Source organism: Poromitra crassiceps, assembly GCF_964638095.1.
Source record: "Poromitra crassiceps genome assembly, chromosome: 22".
Lineage (NCBI taxonomy): Eukaryota > Metazoa > Chordata > Actinopteri > Beryciformes > Melamphaidae > Poromitra > Poromitra crassiceps.
Window position 1 is genome coordinate 2,662,729 of NC_139647.1, and position 23,843 is coordinate 2,686,571.

Sequence of the window (23,843 nt, forward strand, 5' to 3'; positions counted from 1 at the left end):
CACACACACACACACACACACACACACAATGCCTCTTCAAATGACTGAATTGGAATGAACTTAATGTAAGGGATTGAGATTTTCTTTTTCCAAATGGTAGAACCTGCTGCAACCACATGGCACGTTTTGGACTACATAACTTTTCACCAATACAATCTGTCATCTAATAAATTTCCAATGAATGTATATTGATAGACTAGCACAACTGTGGCATGCCATTCTCTCCAGCCAGACTGTCTCCTCTCCATTCTTCCAATGCACCATTTTGCAAATTGCCGGGAGCCGCCGACGCGTCTGTTTGAAGAGACTATAGTGGCATGCTGAGAGAGCTGGGCTGGTCCAAACAGCTCAGTGCTGCCCCCACTTGGTACTGCCTAATATGACACCACTTGGGGATACTAGAAGAGGTACAACAGTGAACAGACAGCTACAGCTAGGATTGTAATAGGTTTGGAAGGCCCGGCCAGAAGTATTCTAAAAATGGGAAGTTAATCCATGGTTGGAGGTGGGTGTATTCCCACTAGACGGGTAAGATGGACGACATCACTTTCTTTCTGTTGACATGTACACACACACATACACAAGGGGTGAGGCACCTGTGAATGACTAGGAACAGCAGACAGACAGGCAGACTTTGGAGTATCTCTGTAAATACATAATTGGATATTAGTGACATCATCATGCGATATTAAAATCAGTTCCTTATTGAAAACACTGTTGCGCCTCCATCCGTCCACGAATGGGATCGCTTGGGTTCTCCAGTTCTATGGTCCCTTGTTCCCCTTGGCAAGTGTCGTTCTTCCTCTTGCCCACTAGATGGCAATAGATTCACTTCTATTTGATGACCGGGGGCATGAGGAGTCTCCCGGCTCCTGGAAGGTGTTGCACCACATGCACAGAGGCAGGCATCAACGTATCCTTAAGTTCAGCCATGACCGGCCACAGTAGTTCTCGCATCTTAACAATAGTACTGTTAAATAAAGGTCCAAACAAAACAAGTGGGGGGTCTCGGGTGTGTCGGTGTCTACGAGCTAGCCTCTCGTCTTCGCTCGGTGTCTCGGTGGGGGGATAAGGTACTGCATGACGGGACGGGGAGTTGTGGAAGCTCCATCGTTGCACGGAGAATGGCCTCAGCAGTGCACCGATCCCAACAAAGACACCCACAAATGTCCGATCACACGCTTTCACACACACGCTCTCTGACACACACACACACACACACACACACACACACACACACCTCCCTGGTGCACTCTGGTCCAGGTTAGATGACGTTGTCAAACAGCTGCATGGACTGCATGATGTTCTCATCCTGGGTGGAGACAGGATGGAGATAAGGACAGTTAATGCCAATGACTCTCATTTCTCCCTAAGGGCAGAGATATACTTGGTTTTTACCTCGTATGCGTTCACGTGTGCATGATGGCTGTGTCTGTTTGGAGCGTACTGTACGTGTATGTATACATACATATATATATATATATATATATATATATATATATATATACGAGTTTGCAATAAGGGGGACACAATTTTTTTTTTTTTTTTGCGGCGCCCATGAGCGCCGATGAAAAATTGACATTTTGATGGACGTTTGGATGATTTTTAGCCATATTTAGATGAATATCTCATTTTTAATTAACATTAGGATTATACTGTAGTGATGTAATTATTCAGTATTTTTCCTTTTCTCACTCACTTGGTGACCTGCTCTCCCTTTAGGTCATTTTATAATTACACTACAACAGACAGCAACACAGGCAGAAACACTGAACTTATTATTATTATTATTATCACTTCGAAACACAGTGCAAAACTTGTCATCTCAACACAAAAATAAAATAACAATAACCGTATACGATTATAGCAGCAGCCAATGACAGTGAGTGCAGTACAGAGTCCAGGTCTGTCTGTCTCTCAGGTGTAATAATCCCACAATGATCACGGCTTTAACAAGCGTCACAGGCTGTGTAAACAGTGTAAAGTGGGCTCTAAGCGTCAGGGGCAGTTGGCCCCTCAGATTTTTTTTTTTTTTTTTTTTTTTTTTTTTAGGGGGACCAAATTTTAAGGGGGACAAAATGTCCCCATGTCCCCCTTGTTCCGGCGCCAGCGCTCGTACGCACGTACTACTATATATCAAAAGCCGCCGACGCGTCTGTTTGAAGAGACTAGTGACATGCTGATGTTGCCGATGTTATATATATATACAGTATACGGTATATATATATATATATATATATATATATATATATATATATATATATATATATATATATATATACACATATAGGACATGCATGACCAACGCAGGAAGTGAACGCTTAGCCAAAAGCAAGAAGTACATCTCTGGCCTAAGATTCTCCCCACAGCTCCACACTCTGGGGAGTCAGAGGTAGGGCACGGCCGGCCCGAATACTCAGTCATCCACTTCTCTGGCCTACCTTCTGGCATGACTCGATGAACTCCTCTATGGTGACCACTCCGTCTTTATTCCGGTCCATTTTCTGAGAGGAAAAGAGAACAGCCAGAGAGTTACTCACGGAAGAATCGTGTCCAAGAAGAACTTTGTACAATCTCTTATTTATTGATTGATTGATTGATTGATTGATTTATTGATTGATTGATTGATTGATTGATTTATTTCAGTCAACAGAGAGTGAGGCGTATTGAGTTGAACCTGGAAGAAGCTCTCCACGTGTTCCCTCGGGGCATCGTCCTGCATATTGGGGTATGTGTACTTCCCCATCATGTCATAGATGGACCGCATGATGTCCAACATCTCCTGCAGAGTGGAGGAGGGAGAAAGGCGGGGCTATCAGCTTTAACCATCGCCCCCCAGCTACAGTAGATTTGCCGGACCTACAGAAACTCCTGAGTCATCGGGGGGAGGGGGGGGGGGGGGGGGGGGTTACCTCTTTGGTGATGCAACCGTCCTTGTTCAGGTCGTAGAGGTTGAAGGCCCAGTTTAGCCGGTCGTTGATGGTCCCTCTTAGGATGATGGACAGGCCAAACACAAAGTCCTGAGCACCAAGACGGGGAAGAAGAAATCCAATCATCATTTTGGAATGACCCGACCCGAGTCTCCACACAGTAAAACGGTGTCAAGTTCTCATCACAGCACATCTTCATTTGTTCTGTGAGCAGGTACTGAGACGTGGGGGAGCAGCACATGTTCTAGTTGCGTTGATGCACAGTAGCTGTGGTTTGTGAGTTTCACTGGAACACAGATTCACTGGCGTCTCTCAGAGGAAGCCCATACAAAAATACAGCTCACCTCGAAACTAATTGAGCCGTTCTTGTCTGTGTCGAAGGCTTCAAACAGGAAGTGTGCGTACATACTTGAATCTGAAAAGGTAGAGATTGTTATTTACAGTAGCCTACATGCCCTTTAATAAACATCTTTGATTATACAAAGCAACTAAGATTAGCAGCTACAGGAGCTAAATATAGCCCAGATCTAAAAATAACTTCCAATCCAAGTGGAAACAAGTGGTTAACATTTCATCAACCTAAATACCATGAAATGAACAATTCCCTTGCCTCTTTGCAGTGCGTGTACTGTTAGTGCAGCAGAGATTTATAATTAATGTGTGTTAAATGTATAATTAATATGTTCTTCCTTAATGATGAACAGCTCCATGTACAGTATACATGTACGTCTACAGAATCAATGTTGATGATAAACAATGTTTATTCTTTTACCTGGGAAATTATTAGATAAAGAGAGATAGGAGGAGGATTGGAGTGACAGTGTTGTGGGCAGTGGTGGTCGTTCAGGTTCAGAGACTCACCTCCCTGAGGGAAGAAGTGTGAGTAAATGGTCTTAAAGTTCTCCTCATTCACCACACCGCTCGGACACTCCTGGGAGAAACGCAAATGGAGAAACGCATCAGTTCCCAACTGGCATTAAGGAACTTCACCACTAACCAGACTAACACTGCTCTTAACAGTAACTCATGTTTTAGGGATGCACACTATATCTGCAGTCATATCTTTATCAGCAGATGTTAGTTATTTTTTTAAATATATCGGTATCGGTCTGATGAGCAAAATAACAGCAATGTTAATTAGCGGTATCAGCCAAATGTTCATATGTAGAGGAAATAATGCAGTCAAGCTGTGATTTATGGGCTTTACCACATGTTTTGGAAACAAAGAATGAAGAAATGAAGTCCACACACTGAAGTGTCAGGCTCCCGCTCAGTTTATTGACGTTTCGATCACAAGGTCGGTTCATCAGACCAGCAGCTGGACACTTCAGTGTGCAGACTTTATTTCTTCCTTCTAATTTGTTTATCTATTTGTCCGGCACCCGCCTATTTTTTTTTCTATATATTTTTAACTTATTTTAAACAAAACATGAACAAGACAAACAAATAGGCTCAGACACAAGAAAGAAAAAGAAAAAAAGCATACATACATAATATTGTCGACATTCGGTATTACATCACGCTACCAGTCACATATGGTGCTTATATGTTTGTAGAAGATATTATGCTGGGGATCCCATGCAAGGGGTCCATGAGAAACCAGCCAGGCGAGTCACCCGTTGCCCCCAACTTCAGCGAGATAGGCCAGAAACGTGGGTTCCAAATAACTGAAAACTTCCCAAGTGAGTTGGTCCTCAGGAACCTAAGTCTCTCCATCCGTATAACAGAGGTCATATCCATCAGCCACAATTGAAAAGAGGGTGAAGAGGGGGACTTCCATTCCTTCAGGATTAGTTTCTTAGCAACAGTTGTCCTCTGTGCCAGAGACTGTTGTTGCACAGCTGTAGGGAAGTTCAGAGAAGACTCCGAGCAGCAGAAGATGGCGAGTTCTGCCTCTGGCTGAAGGGTTATTTTGTAGGCCTTAGAGTACCAGTCAAATATTTTGGCCCAGAATCCCGTCAGTGAAGGGCAGAACCAAAAGGCATGAGATAGTGTTCCCTCTGATACCTGACACCTTTCAAACACAGTGGTGAGACAGTAGGGAAGATCCTGTGTGATTTATGCTTGTAGTAGTGGAGACAGTGACTTTACATTGGATCAGCTGGTGTTTGCTATTAACTGAGCAGAGTTGTACAGCCGACAGACTCCTTTCCTATATAATGTCAGATAAATCAGTACTAAGTTCCGGCACTTGCCTATTGGGGGGATGTGCGTGCTCTACTTTAAATAAAGAAGACATGACTTTTTCAAATTCACAGTGTTTACATTGTGTTTTTCACTATGTACCAAATGTGATGATCATAGAAACGTATACAGATCATATCGACATCGGTAAATATCCCTACTATCCCTATGATGTTTTGATTTGCAGCCTCCCAACCATCCGTCCCGTCTCACCCCTCTCGTCCAACAGCCACACTTACATTTTTGAAGCCTCTGTAGAGGACCTGCAGCTCCTTCTTGGTGAACTTGGTCTGCTCCTGCAGCTTGTCCATGCTCTCAGGGCGATGGCACACGGTGGACAACTCAAAGTCATCTTCCACGCTGTCTGTGTGAGGGAGGGAGGGAGGGAGGGAGAGAGACCACCGTCAGCATTCTAGCATCACCACCATCACCATCACCAAGTCTGCCACAGCACTGCTGGCACATTTATGTGAACAAATCAACCAAAATGATATGGAGCTCATCACACGTTATGACATCATACCATCATACCTACTAAATTAATCATAGAGATTCAACCAGCAACCTTTATGAAAGATCATGCTGATCATCCTTTGTCAAATCAAAATCAAATCTTCTGGATGTGACTGGGAGGTTGTTCAAGAACTTCCCACAGCTCTTTGTTCAGGTATAGGATACATCACTTCATACAATACATGAGCAGAGAGGCTTTATCTGAAAAGCCCAAGAAGAAGAAGAGAGCAACCAGCAGAAGCAATGACCAGACCAGCATCAAACACTACACAAAATACAACAGAACAATACAACAGGGAAAACATATGTGTTGAATAAGAATGGAAACGTGATTTTAGCATGAGTCAAAATGGTCAACTAGAGACATCCTCAATGGTGTGGTTGACAAATCCTCATCCCTTTCTCATTCCAACCAATTCCATGAATACTCTTTTCTACTTATTCACAATAATCTTTCTACTCAGATTACATCTGCATGCAGGTACTGCACTGCTCAGTCCTCCAGGACCTTCTGCTTCTGACCTCACCTTCACCCCTATCAGTACTCTGACACACACACGCACGCACGCACGCACGCACGCACGCACACACACACACACACACACACACACACACACACACACACACACACACACACACACACCTCCTGAAAATGTAATACAATGTTCTGATATTGTTGTAATAACATTTGACTGATATATATAGTCAACGCTGAAGAAGGCCTATGGGCTGAGATGTTCGTTGTGTGTCTGCCTCGCCAAAATTGAGCCTAACTTTGGAGCGTATTTGCCCCTTTCCCGACAAGCTAGCATGGTTGGTACCAATGGATGCCCTAGATCTTCTAATAATACCACGATCTCCACTCTTCACAGCTTGTAAAATGGGCCCGCTACATCTTCTGAAAGACAGCAACGTCGGCCGAGTTGATGAGGATATTGGGGGGGATGTTTTCAGCATATCATATTTGAATATTGGGGGGTGGAGGGGGGGGGTGTCGACCCCCAATAATATATATGATTACGGCACTGCATCAAACTGAAATCTCTATCAATGGGAGACGAACCCCCCCCCCCCCCCCCCCATACCCATGCTAATTGGTTGTCATCCGTAAAGATCATTACATCATCAGCGTTGAAAATAAATGACCCACCTGAAAGGTATTACATTATCAGTCAAAATGTTATTACAATATCAGTCAAGACATTTTATTACATCATTGGGTTTTATTACATTTTTGATCAACTTAAGTGCAAATTTTATTACATGTTCAGGAAATGATTACTGGGTGCTACAATCCCTGAGCAGGCTGAGCACGTGGTGGCGGGGGGGGTGTGTGTATACTGAGCAGGCTGAGCACGTGGTGGCGGGGGGGTGTGTGTGTGTATAGAGAGTGAAGAAGCACTTGCTTTGACTGACTGAGGGGGCAGCAGAGGGCTGGCAGCACGGCAGCATCTTGAGGAATCGCTGCTTTATGCTTTTTTTACTTTGGTTGTTGGAAGGATTACCTGCAATCACCAACCATAGCACAGAGGTTAGACACACACACACACACACACACACACACACACACACCGTGTACACAACAATTCACTTGTTACACACACACACACACACACACACACACACACACACACACACACACACACACACACACATACAGATGTTGCTCATTTGGTTTCACATTGCTGCACTGGGGGCTTTTGTTATTTAAGTTGTATTTGTTCTTAACAAAAGCCCCCTGCTTAAAGGAACACTCCGCCCATTTTCAACCAGCTTTGTATCATTAGAACATCAGTAGTATATCAGAAAACTGTAAACGGTTTTGAAGTCTGTAATTTAATTTGACAGTTATTGAGTGTTACTGGTCCACACTAACTCAAATTAATAACTCATTAACTCAAATCAACTCTCAATAACTGTCAAACTATTCATCATTCATCTAGTTTGACAGTTATTGAGAGTTGATTTGAGTTAATGAGTTATTAATTTGAGTTAGTGTGGACCAGTGATGTCACTGGTCCACAATTTAACACTCAATAACTGTCAAATTAAATGACAGACTTCAAAACAGTTTACAGTTTTCTGATATACTACTGATGTTCTAATGATACAAAGCTGGTTGAAAATGGGCAGAGTGTTCCTTTAACAAAGAGCAAGTGGCAGCAGTGCTGCAGGACTAGATGAGTAACATCTGTACTGTACGCATGCACAGAAAATCCAAAACACCCACATGCAACAGACTGAATCATGCCGTCTCAAACTGGTAGCCTGCTGACCTGGCTTAGGGATGGGAGACCACGAGTAGCAGTTCAAAAACTGGAGATGTCACAGAGACCCCTAGAACACAGTGTCCCCAATCAGACTGGATCTAATGTCACACCACATTCAACCTAGTGTAGGAGACATGTGGGAAGCCAAGTCAAGTAAAAAAAAAAAAAAGTCAAACAGCAAATAGGTTTCATTCACAATCAGCTTAAACAGGACTTCATTTTACTTAAAAATTTAATCTAATTTGCCAGATGAATGATGTACTGCTAGATCCACTTCTGATCCAAATGTAGACCACTTTAACCAGAACCCAGAGTGTGTCTACCATACCACCATACACACACGCACACACGCACACGCACACACACACACACACACACACACACACACACACACACACACACACACACACACACACAGTGTGTCTCTTGGCAGTAGAGCCCGGGCCATCTTTTGCCGGGCCATCTTGCGGTTGTTTGCCTCCGCCAACAAGTCAAGTTGCCATTTCCATCCATGTCTGTGCAGACTCATAAAATATGATCATAATTCAGAATCACTTGTTTTGCCACAGTGGGTAATCAGATTACATAGGAGGAATTGTACTAAGTGTAAGTATGCAGTGTCGCGGTCACATCAACAGTCAGAAGACAAAACAATACAGAAAGACAAGATCACACACAAAAATCAATCAATCGCTGGAAATACTGGAAATGAGCGCGTGAAGCGTGCTCTAAACTTTCTAGGATAAAGTAATGAATGGAATAAAATATGTAGTGATTGAAGACTTTGAAGGAAATTAATAAAAGGTATTGAGTGTATTTTCTTTGCCATGTATGTGTCCAGTGGATAATTTCCAGTGAGAAACATGCTGTCTTCTTCACCCAGAGACTATTTTTACCAAGGACTACAGAGGACTGATAGAGAGCTTCATCACATGGTGCAACAACAATCACCTGAAGCTCGATATCAGCAAAACCAATGAGCTTGCATCCAGGAAGAGGAAGTGAAGTGGACTCATAATAATGTGATTATTAGGTTAACTTAAAGGACTAGTTGAATACCCGTCCCTGTGTGACGGGCCATTTAGTCAGGCATGGCTCACAGAGTTGGCATGCAGCCTCTCCTCTCTCTCCCCAGAGGGTTTTCATAGTCCTCTTCAGTAGCTGATTACAACTCAGCTCACCTGTGTGCTGCTCCTGAGTTCACTGGCTGATTCAAACTACGCTCACCTGTGGGCTCCTCCACTCTGGAACTCATTTTTGCCCATTAACACTTTGAGTGCCACGGCCCTTGGGCAAAAGGTTGCTGTACTGTGCCACATAGGCCGCAATGCATTTTAATATAGCCATATCATTTTTTGTGTTCCTCTTATATGGACAACCAATAGCCTCAATGAAACTTTGAACCCTTCTGTTTCATTTAAAAAAAAAAGTGTGTTTATAAACCGTTCCATTTTGGAAATACACCCCTCTGAAAAAGAGTGTTTTCGACCGAAAAGAGCATGCTGAAATTAGTTTCTGAGATGATCACATCTTTATGTTAGAAAGGCGACAGAATGAATTCTGCTTTGAGTTGAACAAAATGCTATAGCTGAAATGAAAGGTTAGAATGTCTAGTTTACCTGCGGGAAAAAGTATGTCAAAAGAATGTGTTGTTTATTTTCTACAAATATTAGTATACAGCTTGGTCTAACATCAAAATGCTCACTTTCATGGGGTCATGCTGGATAATGAAGTCCATATTTCCACAAAGAAAGAAGATATCAACTTTTTTTTTTTTCTGGATGAAACTACACATTCTAAGCTTTCATTTTTTGTGTAACATAACAATATTCAAACACAAAATTTCCTGCATTGTTTTATTTTCTTGAAAAGAACCTGCGTGCGCAGACCCTACACCTTCTTGCTGGTCTTGATTTACTGCTGGTGGGCATCAGATAGCCTATTCTAGCTTGTTTGCTCTATGCATCGAGCCTGCTGCCTGGGTGTGTCAGTGTACTGTCAATGATTGTATGCTGTAGTAGTGCCCTGCGTGCCCCACCCCCCCCTCCTTCTCCTCCGTGGTGGGAGGAGTATCTCCGCAGTGGTTTGCTCTGTTTGATCTGCACTGAAAAGTCCGCTTCATCCCCCCGCTTTTTTACAGCGTGTCCCCGGCTCCCAGCTGAGAATAATGTACTTTTCAGAAAGACGCTGGTGTCGCCATGTCGGCAACTAAATCATATGGATGGGCTATCGCAGCGGACACGGATGGGGCTCAATTGCGGCAGCAGATGACTGCTGTTCACAGGCACAGCTAACGTTATGGACGCTTCATGCATATCATTGCGATTTCCGTTTCCTCATGACTTCTTCTCTCTTCTCTCCTGGCCATTCTCTAATCTGGTAAGCACTGTCGCCACCTAAGGGTTCTGTAAAATAGGTTAGACACATTCAATAGCTCCCATATTGTAAGAGGCGATGTAAGAGGCTTAGATCGACATTCCCCCGTCAAAATATGAATTTGGAGTTATTGACGCCATTTGGCGTCGCTGGCAGCGTACGGTAAATTTCTCTTGACGCCATATGGCGTCGCTGGCACTCAATGTGTTAAGTCGGCCCTAATGACCTAATTAAAAAATCTGGCTCCATCAGGTCCTCCGCAGCGGTGCTCTTTACACTTCCTGAAAGATTCAGCGTGATCGCATGTAAAATGGCAGAGCTGTGGCCGAACACAACTCTGTTCACTCCACAGACGTCACTTCACATTCTTATTATATGATTTTGATGTGTGCAAAAGTAAGCGACAGCACTTCCACCTATTTGTAGAATGACCCAAGATGGTATTCTTCTCAGCTACAGTGGTGAGCAAAACATTAGTGAAGTTGACCTGTGAACTTTTGGATATAAAATGTCATCACTAGACATTTGTGTGAAATTCTGTCAGACATTTTGTCATAATATAAATTCTTCACAGAGACCTTGACCTTTGACAACCACAATGTAATCAGTCCATCCTTGTCCAAGTGGATGTTTTTGCCAGATGTGATGAAATTCCCAGAGATATTGCGTTCACGAGAATGGGACGGACGTGAGGTCACAGTGACCTTGAACTTTGACCACCAAAATGGAATGAGTTCATCCTTGAGTCCAAGTGGACATTTGTGCCAGATGTAATGAAATTCCTTCAAGGCGTTGCTGAGATATTTCGTTAACATGTATGTAAGACATGTGCAGTAAGTTAGGGTTAACACTCCCCACTGCTCCTAGTTGTAGGAAGGTTCCTAGTAGACTCTACTAGGAAGTAGAGGATGGGTCAAAAATGCAGAGGATGACAATAACGGATAACTTAAAGGAACACTCCGCCAATTTTAAACCAGCTTTGTATCATTACAAAATCAGTAGTATATCAGAAAACTGTCAACAGTTTTGCAGGCATTCATATAGTTGACAGTTATATGAGAGTTGATTCGAGTTTAGGTGTGCACCGGTGATGTCATTCATACGCAAATTACATCACTGATTTTGTAATGATAACAAAGCTGGTTGAAAATTGGCGGAGTGTTCCTTTAACTTAACGAGAATTAGATGGATGGGCAGACAAATGGACCACCTGAAAACATAACGCCACCGGCCACGGCTATTGCCGGCGGAGGCATAAAAACCTCTCAACAGCACTATAATATGCAACACAGACAGAAGAAGAAAAACCCATAATATGAACACACACACTTACTCTTGCCTCTGCGTCTCCATGGTAACAATCCCTTCACCCCCTTCAGCAGGACCCCAGCGGTCTGAAGGATGAAGGCCATGATGCTGGACTGGAAGAACCAATACAACCACAGTAGCTCCAGTGCCTCTCTAGCTCTCAGTCTGCTCCTGTGTTTCCATGCAACCACAGTAGCTCCAGTGCCTCTCTAGCTCTCTGTCCGCTCCTGTGTTTCCATGATACAACCACAGTAGGCTACCTCCTTCAGTGCCTCTCTAGCTCTCTGTCCGCTCCTGTGTGTCCCTCCCCTCTGCTCCCCGGAGCCTCTCTCTCTCAGACGCGGTGGTCCTGACCTGCTGGGGGACTGGAGCTGGTCCAGGCACAGCCTCAACGGGCATCAGATTAAAACATCCAGCCACCTACCACAGGCCCAGCCCTCTGCCCCAGGGTGTGTGTGTGTGTGTGTGTGTGTGTGTGTGTGTGTGTGTGTGTGTGTGTGTGTGTGTGTGTGTGTGTGTGTGTAAGTACCTTATCGTTTCCCATATGGACCTTAAACCACAGTACAGGGATACAATAATTTTAAATCCAATAACAGTAAAAGGTACTACATCTGCAAATTCATGTTTATTGGTATATCAGGGTTGGGTAGTAATGAGATGTGTTCTGATTACAGATACTTGAGAAATATTAGAACAATATCCCTACTTCTGGGAATACTTGAAAGTGAAAGCAAGAAACTCAGAAGTCTATTTTTTATAGCAGGTGTCTTCATAAAAAAAAAAGTTTGCAAACGTGAAAAACTTTTCTGTAATTTTGTCTCTTTTTTTGTCTCTACCTTTATACCTTAAGTAACATCAAAGTAGCCTACCTAAAAGTGATCAGAATACATTACTGACTTTGTGTACCCCCTTGAATTATGTAGCTGATTACAATTTGGATGAGGTAACTGTAATAGATTACATTTTTAAAGTAACCTGGCAAGCAGTGATTGTTAGTGTTGCAGATGCAAAGCTTGTGTGGGAGGAGTCTAAACTTTATTTAAACCAAGACGCACACAAAAAAAACTCATGATCTCCATCACCTCTGCATGGAATAGCCAGAAGAAAGAAGGACTCCTTACTCTAACCCAGTTTAAAGTAGTAGTTGTTATTAGGGCAATGCAAGATGAATCTACTAAATTGTCAACATTCTGATGAAGACGACTGTGTTAGGACTGAGTCAGTCTTTCTCCTCTCTCTGTCACACCGTCTTCTTGCTACATCTCTTTCTCCTCCTCTCTGTCTCCCTCTCCTTTTCTCTGCCACTGCTTTTTGATTGTCCTTTACTGATCATGAAATGTGTTGATTGTTGTTATGTCTTTGAGGAAATGTGCTGCTGCTGTCATGCAGATGTCTCTTAGAATAGAGATCTCAGTGGGAAACACACACACATGCATGCACACACACACACACACACACACACACACACACATGCGCACACACACACACACACACACACACACACACACACGCACACACGCACACACGCACACACACACGCACACACGCACACACGCACACACACACGCGTGTGCGTGTCTCTTTGAGGGTGACTGTTGTATCTGGGAAAACCTTTTCATCTTATTATTAACACCGTGGGTCCTTAAGGTTTCACACAGGGTGAGAATTGGGTGAATGTGTCTCTCTCTGGCACCCAGATTGCAACAGAAATGGTGCTAGAGGCTATTTCTGTTCCATTTGGAGACAAGTGGACGAAGATGCCTTCAGAGCTAAGATCTTGTCATGAAATACTGGCTGCTTACAGATGACAGCCTCAGATCTCTCTGTCTTCACCACCCAAAACACAGAGAGGTAAACAGCACACTCTACAAGACGTGTGTCAACTCTAAGTCTCTGTCTGTCTGTCTCTCTCTCTCTCTCTCTCTCTCTCTATTGTCTTTCTCTCTCTGTAACACACACACACACACACACACACACACACACACACACACACACACACACACACACACACACAGAACTGAAGACACACGCACAGAAACATCTACTGTCTGCCTGCTGTTGTACTTTTTGCAGCTGTTTTGAAATTTAGATTTAGCAACAGGAAAACACTCCATGCAGAATTTGCATCTAATATTAAGAGCTGTGGCGTTGTTGAAAACAATGCTTTGTTGAAAACAGTCAGGTAGTAACAGTCAGGTAGTAACGGTCAGGTAGTAACAGTCAGGTAGGGTAACTGTGCTCCTTGCCATCAGAGGTCACGTTATCATATACCGGTAATATTTTCCGTCATTGACAGATTTTATCTTATAATGACAGAAAAATCTGAAGGCCGTCTGTCGTCAGACTGGAGACTGGAATTACCAGCGCCACTTCATCCAGAGTTTTGACATCGGGGGAACATTTCTCCCAGGGAAGTGATCAGAAGTCAGCAAGATCCTCTGAACGTGGGACTTCCAGATCCTGCAAGCACTCGCTTGAGGAAACCCCACAGCGTGTGCTCCTCCTTCTGCACCCTGGAGCACGTCTGTGACCGGTGCAGCAGTTCCACGTTCGCCCCACGTTCACAGAGTCTTGCTGACTTCTGATCACCCCCCTGCGAGAAATGTTCCCCGACTCCCAAACTCTGTCTGAAGGGTCGTCCGGGTAGTGCAGATTCAGTGCCTAGCCTACCAACACGAGGGTCGCAGGTTCGAGCCCCCGTGTTGCCTCCAGTTTGGTGGGGCATACAGGCACAGGTGGCCGTGTCTGCGGGGATCCGGGCGCCTGTTCGCGGGGAGGGGAACTGGGGGGAATAGCCTGATCCTCCCACGCGCTACGTTCTGCGGGTGAAGCGCCTCGCTGTCAGGTGAAAAGAAGCAGCTGCCGACTGCACATGTATTGGAGGAAACTTGCTCGTATACAACTATCCCCGTATCGGCAAAGTGTGTGGAGCAGCAGGGGGAATTGGCTATCTGTTCATCTTTTCTCTCTTGCATAAACTAAGTTGTTCTTCTGTATATTAAATGTTATTTGTGATCGATTGGTTTTGAAAATTAAATGCTATTAAATAGGGTATGTCTCATTAAGATAAAATAAATTAAATGATGGATAATAATTGATTATGACAGAATTTTTACGACCCTGTCCATCAAAATGACAGACGATGAGAAAGTCTGACGCAACCTTTGCTTGTCATCGGAGCGATTTGTGATCAAATTGTTCTACAACCTTTGAAGTTGAAATTGGTTTTTTGAGTGGCGGTGATGAGAGCATAAATCACTTTAGTTTGTCCAGACAGAGTCGACTTTGCAGACACAAAAAACTCCAAACTCGCTGTTCTTCACCTATTCCACGTTTACATTTTGTGTCATTGGCATTTACAGTTCCAAGATTCAAATGGAATGCGGGCAACAGTTATTATTGACCGTGTCATCAATCATGACTTGTCCTTTAGAGAGGCTGGACAAAGAGTCCAGCACATTCTGAGCGGGACCACTGTGACATCTACTGTCTTTTTCTGAATGAGAATAGATAAGTCACAATGTTACTGTATACCACTGTGTATTTCAGCTTGACTGTGTTGTAGAGATGTGAAAATTTCACATCACGTTTATCGTGACCAAAATTATCACGGTTATCGTAAAAAATTGCTGAAAATGTTCAAAAAGTACTGAGAGACTCACTGAAATCATTTGACAACGTTTTATATTGAAAACTCAGACCCAAAAAGGATTGATACACTCACTGAAATCATTTCTCCAAGGCTGCGCATCTGCATCTGGGAGACTGTTGCCAACTTTAGTTGATGATGGACATTATTTACCATGTTTTTCAAAGCACTGTAATCACGGTACCACGGTTTTAATGATAATGACAATTTGAAATGGTACGGTTATCATTAGAAATTCCATCACGGTTATCATTAAAACCGGTTATCGTTACATCCCTACTGTATTGCCATATTGGCAGAACAAGCTGTGTCTACAGCAATGCAGTTGTTTGATCGATATTTAACTGTCATAATGTCAATGTTGACATGCTTTTTGCGTTGACTTGATCGAATCCACAGACTAGCGCACCCTGGTGGGAGAGGAGAGATCTTTCATGCTGAACAGGAGGCTGCCATTGGTATGCCGCCACATGGCCGTGGCATTTTGCAAACACTGCAATCAGACGAAATCCAGGCAGCACTCATTACAGAGCAGGGAGCATTTAGAACTCTCCACCGTGTGAGATGGGCTGCTATTGATCGAGCACTTTACCCAAAACCATGTGAGAATGATAAGCAGCTGTGAAAGAAACTCTGATAAGATGAAGGAGGCAATAACTCCAGTATGTGCATGTTAACGATTTATTATAATGCCTTGTCACAGCATATAAGTTACATGCAACCAGAATAATTAGCGTTATGAATTTATGTTTTTCTCACAGAATAATGGAGCTTGAAGCTGAAGCGGCACATCACATATTCATTTATGTGGATGGATACAATGTTGATGAGAACCTGTGGCCGAATCGTCAGGAACGAATGGACTAAAGGTGAAGTTCTGAGTATTTAAACTTATTTTGTTTTGTTTTTATGGGGGGATATTTCCACCCATAACTTTTCCTTTGGTTGCTTTTTAAGTTTATTGAATTTAGTATTGAGCATTTCTGAGTTTACAAATTATATCAGAAGCCTAGTTGCGCCAAAAAGTGAGCGTTTGTGGTCTGTCCAAAATGCATCGCAGAATGTATGTAGAAGACTTAATGATGCCAGTGCGCATTCGTCTGGACTCAGAGGCAACTCTGTGATTCTCGTCAAACTTTGTCTTTTTAATAGAACCACCGCTCACTTTTTGGCACAATAGGCTTCCGATATAATAAGGTTGCCCCATGCAACCCTACCTGTGACTTCAAAGTGCAGAAATAAGGTGAGTTTAATGTCCAACACAGATTAGCTAACGAAAAATGAATGGTCGGTGTGAGGGCTCTTACTACAGTGAAGTCTTGAGACGAACATAGAAAGAGCCTTAGGGCTAGGTTTGTAAGCTCTACCTGAAAACCTCTTGGACATGGCCTCAGCCCGTTCAACAAAACCTGTCTCACCAATTCCAAATACGTCGTAGGCGATGTTGGAGTTGGCCATATGGGAAGTGATCTTTGAGGTGGTGCGGGTGAAACGTATCTGCTCTGAGGATGATGTTGCACGAGGTACTCTTCCTAAAGAGGTTACAAAGCTGAAGAAAACAGGGTGATTCATCTGGGGCCGGTTGCACCAAGTGGTCTTAACTATGCCTGGTCGTAACTCCTACATCGGTCTTAGTTAAGACCAGTCTTTAGAGTGGATTTATGCCTGTTGCACCAACACGGCTTACTCTGGTCTTAACTACGCTGGTCGTAGCAATGCGCGTTCATGTGAATTGTCGGGGAATGCCCTCTGATTGGCCCACATGTGCCTCGCGCCGTCACCCACTACTGTATGTGCGTCACTACACCCTCCCTCCTCCCACCCCCCTCCTCCTGTGGAAGCCCCGGGGGAAAATGGCGGCGGCGATTAGTGTCAGGGAGTCTGAATGAAATTGAATGTAACGTTCCCAATTCTATGTATTACATTCTAAAAAAGTAACGGCAACATTTGGGAAGGCTAAGCCACACAACTAGTTAGTTATAATCTAACGTCGTGCTTTCAAAGACGGCGAACTGGCGGTGTTACGACGATGACGGTCAAAAAGGTCTCCGCGGAGATCTCTGCTACGCCTCCTCCTGACGAGGCGTAGGAGTTACGCCTGGTCTTAGTGAAAATAAGGCTTAAGTCGTCTTGGTGCAACCGGCGTAGCTGTTAGGTCGTAAAGTTACGACCAACTTAGCTTAAGACCAGTGTAAGACCAGTTGGTGCAACCGGCCCCAGGTCTTTTGCAGAGCACAGTCACTTGACACTCTTATTAAGAAGAACATCAGATGCCAGCCTGCACGTCAATCTGTGAAAGCGACTGGTCCATCACTGAGTGTGACACTTAAAGCTTTCCCTGAACTTCCTATTATCTCTTATAGACGTGTCCCCACTCTTAGGGACAGGCTGATGCATTCATATCTTCAGCTCCAGCAGGTAAAACCGACCAAACCGGTCGTTGGCACTTTCAAAATGTACTTCAAATGGCATCGCCCTCACTGTGATAATGTTGTGCTAACTAAATGTTTTGTTGATGCTAGTGCAAACAGAACTGATAAACAAAGTGATTTCAGTTGATGATGTAATATTTCTGTGTAATCTCATCAAGTTATTGAGTTCAATTTAATTTATTTATATATATATATATATATTTCCATTATTTTCAATTTGTTTCACTTAGGTTATCTGGGTCTTTGAAAATGTAACTTCTAAATGGACAAATGTGTTCAAGCAATTGAGAAAAACAGTGACTAATGTCAGTTATACCGTTTTTTCTGGGTTTATTGTCCAGGCAGAGTTCATTCCCTGGCTCATGCACTTTGACAGGACGTAATTGCAAAAACCTCTCTCTTCATAATGTCAACATTAAAATAACAAACGGCTTTGCTTTTGATGATGATGATGATGCATTTTTGAGTTTATTTAATGGGGCTTGAATGAGTTTCATAAGCCCACGATGCCGTACCATTTAGCCGTACCATTTAGTGACGACAGAGAACATCTAAAATGTTGTGGGGATCGAACATGTGACCTTCCATCTACTACAGTCTTGTCTGTTTAAAGGGCAGTAGCTATGGATAGGAAGGTGCTAGAGAGTCAGGATTTGAGGGGTGGTTAGGATTAGTGGCTAGGAAGCTATATGGGTGGTGTTGGGGAGAGAGGTCTAAAAGGGTTGCGCTTGTTAAAGATGAGGTGGAGGTAACTCGACTCCATGCTTGTGTATTGAATGCATTGAATGATGAATGATGGATTTCAGAGCATGACTTTTCCCAAATGGAAAGTATTGTTCTGGAAATAAATAAATAAATAATAAACTATTCATGCAACTTCTGTTCTTAATACATTTCAATCTAATTTGTGTCACAAAGTATTGATTTTCAAGTGCTGCACAAAATGTGCAAATGAGGTAAAAAGAGATATAGCCACACTGTACAGACCCAAATATTTTGCTCTCTCTCTCTCAGACGTACACACACACACACACACACACACACACACACACACACACACACACACACACACACACACGTGAAGGAATTAGGCCAACTACTTTGTCAAGTATAACCTCATGCAATAAAGAGAAACACAAACACAGCAAAGCATGTACATACTCACACTTTGAGTCATACGAGTTGGAACATTTCTCTGCTGTTTCATCACTTCTTACGCAGTGTCTCTACCTGTCTGTTTCATGACTTCTTTTTTTTTTTTTTTTTTTTATGTTTTTTTCACGATTTTTTTATCCCATTTTTATCCCCCGTTTAGTGCTCATTTGAATTACTCAATCCTGGTTGCTTCTCCATCCTCTGCCGATCTGGGGAGAGCCGAGACTGATTCCATGCATCCTCCGAGACATGGGCAGTCAAGTCAGCCGCTTCTTTTCACCTGCCCGAGGAAGCTTCACCGGTAGGACATAGCACGTGGGAGGTTCACGCTATTCCAACCAGTTCCCCTCCCTCTGAACAGGCGCCCTTAACGATCAGAGGAGGAACCATATAAGCAACCAGGATGTTGCATGTTTTTGTGAAGGGGGTTCCTATATGAAGGAGACCCCCGGGAGGCACGGGGAGAACATGCAAACTCCACACAGAAAGGCCATTTTGCCGACCCCCACCCGGGTGGTGGGCACTCGAGGACATGCGGACGGGCACGCATTCCTTCAGTGTTCACATCGGCCCAGGTGGGAATCGAACCCACGACCTTCGAGCTGTGAGGCGATAGTGCTTACCACTGCACCACCGTACCTCCTGTTTCATGACTTCTTACCTAGTGTCTCTACCTGTCTGTTTCATGACTTCTTACCCAGTGTCTCTACCGGTCTTTCCTCCCCTCTCGCTCTGTCTCTCTCTTACCTTCAGTGGTGAGGTCGATAAGTCCCAGAAAGTGCATCAGTTTGAGGGAGCTGCAGACCACCAAGAGGATGCCCACCGTCAGCAGCCCCTCCATCTCCCACTTTTCTCTGAACAGGTGCATCCTGGGCAAACTCTCGTTCCTCTCTGTCACCAAAAATCCTCCTCTGCCCCCCAGGGGGCAAACGACCCCCCCCCCCCCCCTTTCAAGCTCAGTCCAGCCTGGGTCCCCTGTGTAGCCCCGTGCTCTCTCAGTCTGCCACTAGACGCCGGTATTTGGCCATCCTAACTCCACACGGCTCCCCGCCCGGTCTCTCCACTGAAGGTAGATTGTTATTCTCGCCGCTGCTTCTTCTTCTGCCGCTTTGGGAGCAGGACTGTCGACTCGCCGAGCCCACCGCTGCCTCCTGGCTGTCAAAGGTCGTTTAAGTTCCAGGTGAAGTCCGCCGGATGCTCTGTGCACCCTGGCAGGTTGATGGCAATTGTTTTCCTGCTCTCTCTGCTTCTTTCTTTTCAGCTATTGACTCTCAAACTCTCTCCACTCTCTGTCTCTCCTCCCTCTCTCTCCGTACCCCCGTCACTCTCCTGTCGTCTCCCTCCCCGTGCATAACTGGGTCAGTGAGTGAAGGGAGAAGGTACCAGCAGGAGGTGAGGAGGGGAAACAGAGAAGGATGGAGATGAATGAATGAATGAGAAGATGAGATGGGAGGAGAGAGAAGGGAACGGGAGGAGTGGGGAGGGGAGGTGAGGGGGTGTGTGTGAAAAGGATGAGATGACAAGGACCAGGGGGATAAGCTGCGAGGAATGGAAGCCAAAACGAATGGTGGGTGAAAAGAGGTTGCGGGGGAAAATGAGGGAGAAAATTGGAAGGAGGAGAGGAACGCAGACGGAAGGGAGGAGGCTGTGACGAGAGAGAGAGAGAGAGAGAGGGAGAGAGAGAGAGGGGGAGAGAGAGAGGCGAAGCAGTGGTTACTGTGGACAAACTCACAGATGTGGCAATCTCCCTTGAGTGTGTGCGTGCATGCACGCACACACGCACGCGCGCACGCACACACACACACACACACACACACACACGCCATGTGGAATATACTTAACTGGGATCACATCTAGGGGTTATTGATTTATACTGTAGTTTTGAGCATACCGTATACCTCTTTCAACAATGCAGCGCAGTAAAATGTATTTTCAATCTCAGCTAACACTTCACAAAAACTGTAGGCGATCCATGAACGTGTGACAGGACACGAATGTTAAGTATGAAATGAAATGTGAGAGTCTTGCTTCCATACATACATATCACTGAGGTGGGACATGATGTGAGGACGTGGACTTGAGGGACCTTAGCAGACATGGAAAGTGATGCAGAAGTGCTGGATGGACGCAAGCCTGCATTGAACATGTGGTAAACTGGACCGTTTAAACCGTCATTAAACCGACCATTTTGGCACGTGCGTTTTGCCCATGGCTTTCCACGGACACGCCCACTTAGGAGGTTTTCAGCAGGTCAGAGTCTATTGGAGTCAATCGGAAAAGTCAACGTGATCTCAGATTATGACAGATCCCTTCGCCCCCATATATATATATATTTTTCCAATATTTTATTTTAAAACATACGAACAAGACAAACAGGCTCAGACACAGGAAAACAAAAGAAAACAAAAACAAACAAAAAACATTATCAACCGGTCATATCCGCCAGCCACAATTGAAAAGAGGGTGAAGAGGGGGACTTCCATTCCTTCAGGATTAGTTTCTTAGCAACAGTTGTCCTCTGTGTCAGAGACTGTTCAACAGCTGTAGGGAAGTTCAGAGAAAACTCTGAGCAGCAGAAGATGGTGAGTTCTGCCTCTGGCTGAAGGGTTATTTTGTAGGCCTTAGAGTACCAGTCAAATATTTTGGCCCAGAACTGCGTCAGTGAAGGGCAGAACCAAAAGGCATGAGATAGTGTTCCCTCTGATACCTGACATCTTTCAAACACAGTGGTGAGACAGTAGGGAAGATCCTGTGTGATTTATGCTTGTAGTAGTGGAGACAGTGAGTGACTTTAAATTGGATCAGCTGGTGTTTGCTATTAACTAAGCAGAGTTGTACAGCCGACAGACTCCTTTCCCATATAATGTCAGATAAATCAGTACCAAGTTCCTCCTGCCATGCTTGTCTAATCTTCTCAGTAGAGGACATGGTGCAGTTGTCAAACAGACATACAAATCTAGAGATGAGGTGCTTGGAGTGAGGAGCCTTCGCCCACATATTCATTCAAGTAAATATTCTGCCCACTCTCCGAAGCCACATGTCTTCTGAATATTCTGACACTAAAATGGCATTTTTCAGACAGATCAGGAGAAAATTAAACTTGTTCAAGACCTGTCTCTATGTCAGCAGCACACTCTAGCAAGATTTAGCAACAGGAACTTATGTTAGCGGCCAGGGAGCGATTAGCTAAAGCTAAATGTGAAGTTCGTTGATGTAGTAGCTAAATCTGTGGCTGGAAAATACATTTTTTGAATGGAATATCTTAGTTTCAACTGTATTGAGCTAACAAGGGGCAGCTTTGTGTTTATATGTGTGGTTTGTGTGGAGTTTGGGAACTCACAATCTCTATTTCAAGTTAGCTTGCTACTGTAGGTCAGCACTAACCCTGCTTAAAGCAGCTACGAGCAACTTTTTCGATTGTTATTAAACAGTATAAATTTAATATCAATGCATCACATCTTACCTCTAATAGTCGACGAGACCAACGCAGAGTAGTCTCGCTTGAACCCCGAGTGAATCGGCCAGTGTTAGTCTGTCTGTGGCCAGGGCAGATCAGGAAGTGAAATGAAACGGTTTGCAGCAGCCACTTCGGCCATAACCACAAAATAACTTCCAAAAACCTGTTAGAATATAACGAGAGATGTTCCCGAGAGTATGCGTGGCGTTCACATTGTTTATGTTATGTTGCTAAGCAGCGCGAACGGCGTAGGCAGGCAGCTGCGTTTCACTTCCGGGTTACCCGGTCCGGTCTCTCTAGAGAGCCCCCTGTTGACGCGAGTTTAGACAGACATAAGACTTAATAATCATCTAAGGGAGCAATCTCAGATACACACGGCTTTGGTCTCAGCTACTATTATAGGTAAGATGTGATGCATCAATATTGTAATTATACTGTTTAATAACAATCGAAAAAGTTGCTCGTAGCTGCTTTAAAGCCTGCTTGAAGAAGAAAACAAGTGGGGGCGGAGGGGGGGAGTAACGAGCCTTGGGGAGATGTGATCACGTGACCATTTGCATTTAAGAGACTTGCTGCTACCAGTTGTTAGAATTGGCGGAGCGAGCCTGCGGTGAACCATCTCTATAGCAATAGAAGATCTATGATGAAACCCTCTGGAGAGCAGGAATCGTTTGGCTCGGGGTGTTGCCACTCGTCTCGTCGTCGTGTCTCTTTGAAAGTTGTGAAGCTGCAGGTTCAGACAGTGGGAAGGAAGGGCAACTGGTACTAAAAATATTCCGTTTTCCAGCAAGGACAAGTAATGGGGTTTAGAGATAAAAATACAATCAAAATTGTGTGTGACTGCTCACAAAGAGTACCAGGAGAGGAGTGAGATGGGAAATGGGAGGCAGGGTGAGAGAGGTATTCAGAGGGCTCAGTCTGTTGGCCTTTCATTAAAGGAACACTCCGCTTATTTTCAACCAGCTTTGTATCATTAGAACATCAGTAGTATATCAGAAAACTGTAAACGGTTTTGAAGTCTGTCATTTAATTTGACAGTTATTGAGTGTTAAAGTGTGGACCAGTGACATCACTGGTCCACACTAACTCAAATTAATAACTCATTAACTCAAATCAACTCTCAATAACTGTCAAACTATTCATCATTCATCTAGTTTGACAGTTATTGAGACATACAACATCCTATGACCCCAGGGTACATCACTGAGGATACGTTGCAGTTGCATCCATGCGATGTTTTTCATTATATAATATATATATATATATATACACATACATACATACATACAGTATATACATAATATATATATATATATATATATATATATATATATATATGTGTATATATATATATATATATACACACACATACATACATATATACATATATATATATATATATATATATACACATACATACATACATACATACATACTGTACATACATCAGATTGCAATTGCAATCTGATTGCAATTGCAATCTGATTACCCAAAACGCATGCTAACGCAAGGTGTAAATGAAATCAGGCTAATGTGGTTAAGCACTATCCAACTGCAATCTGATCAGAG

The 23,843-nt window shown here is 43.8% G+C and overlaps 1 protein-coding gene across 6 annotated transcripts in view; it reads right to left on the reverse strand.

The window, feature by feature from the left end:
* Positions 1-1,264: 1,264 nt before the first annotated feature.
* The window catches only part of LOC310796498 (A-type potassium channel modulatory protein KCNIP2), a gene marked incomplete at both ends in the record, with an annotated part of 190,741 nt that continues 168,162 nt past the window's right edge, over positions 1,265-23,843 (reverse strand). For 2 of the 6 annotated variants that reach the window (XM_083658692.1, XM_083658691.1), the window contains 8 exons: positions 1,265-1,312; positions 2,442-2,504; positions 2,678-2,782; positions 2,913-3,020; positions 3,275-3,345; positions 3,792-3,861; positions 5,354-5,474; positions 7,030-7,132. In XM_083658692.1, the coding sequence (XP_083514818.1) occupies positions 1,265-1,312; positions 2,442-2,504; positions 2,678-2,782; positions 2,913-3,020; positions 3,275-3,345; positions 3,792-3,861; positions 5,354-5,474; positions 7,030-7,132 (689 nt within the window). Of the gene's footprint in view, positions 1,313-2,441; positions 2,505-2,677; positions 2,783-2,912; positions 3,021-3,274; positions 3,346-3,791; positions 3,862-5,353; positions 5,479-7,029; positions 7,133-19,564; positions 19,686-23,843 lie in introns of those variants that run through there. The other 4 variants (XM_083658695.1, XM_083658694.1, XM_083658690.1 and 1 more) reach the window with 3 other exon arrangements.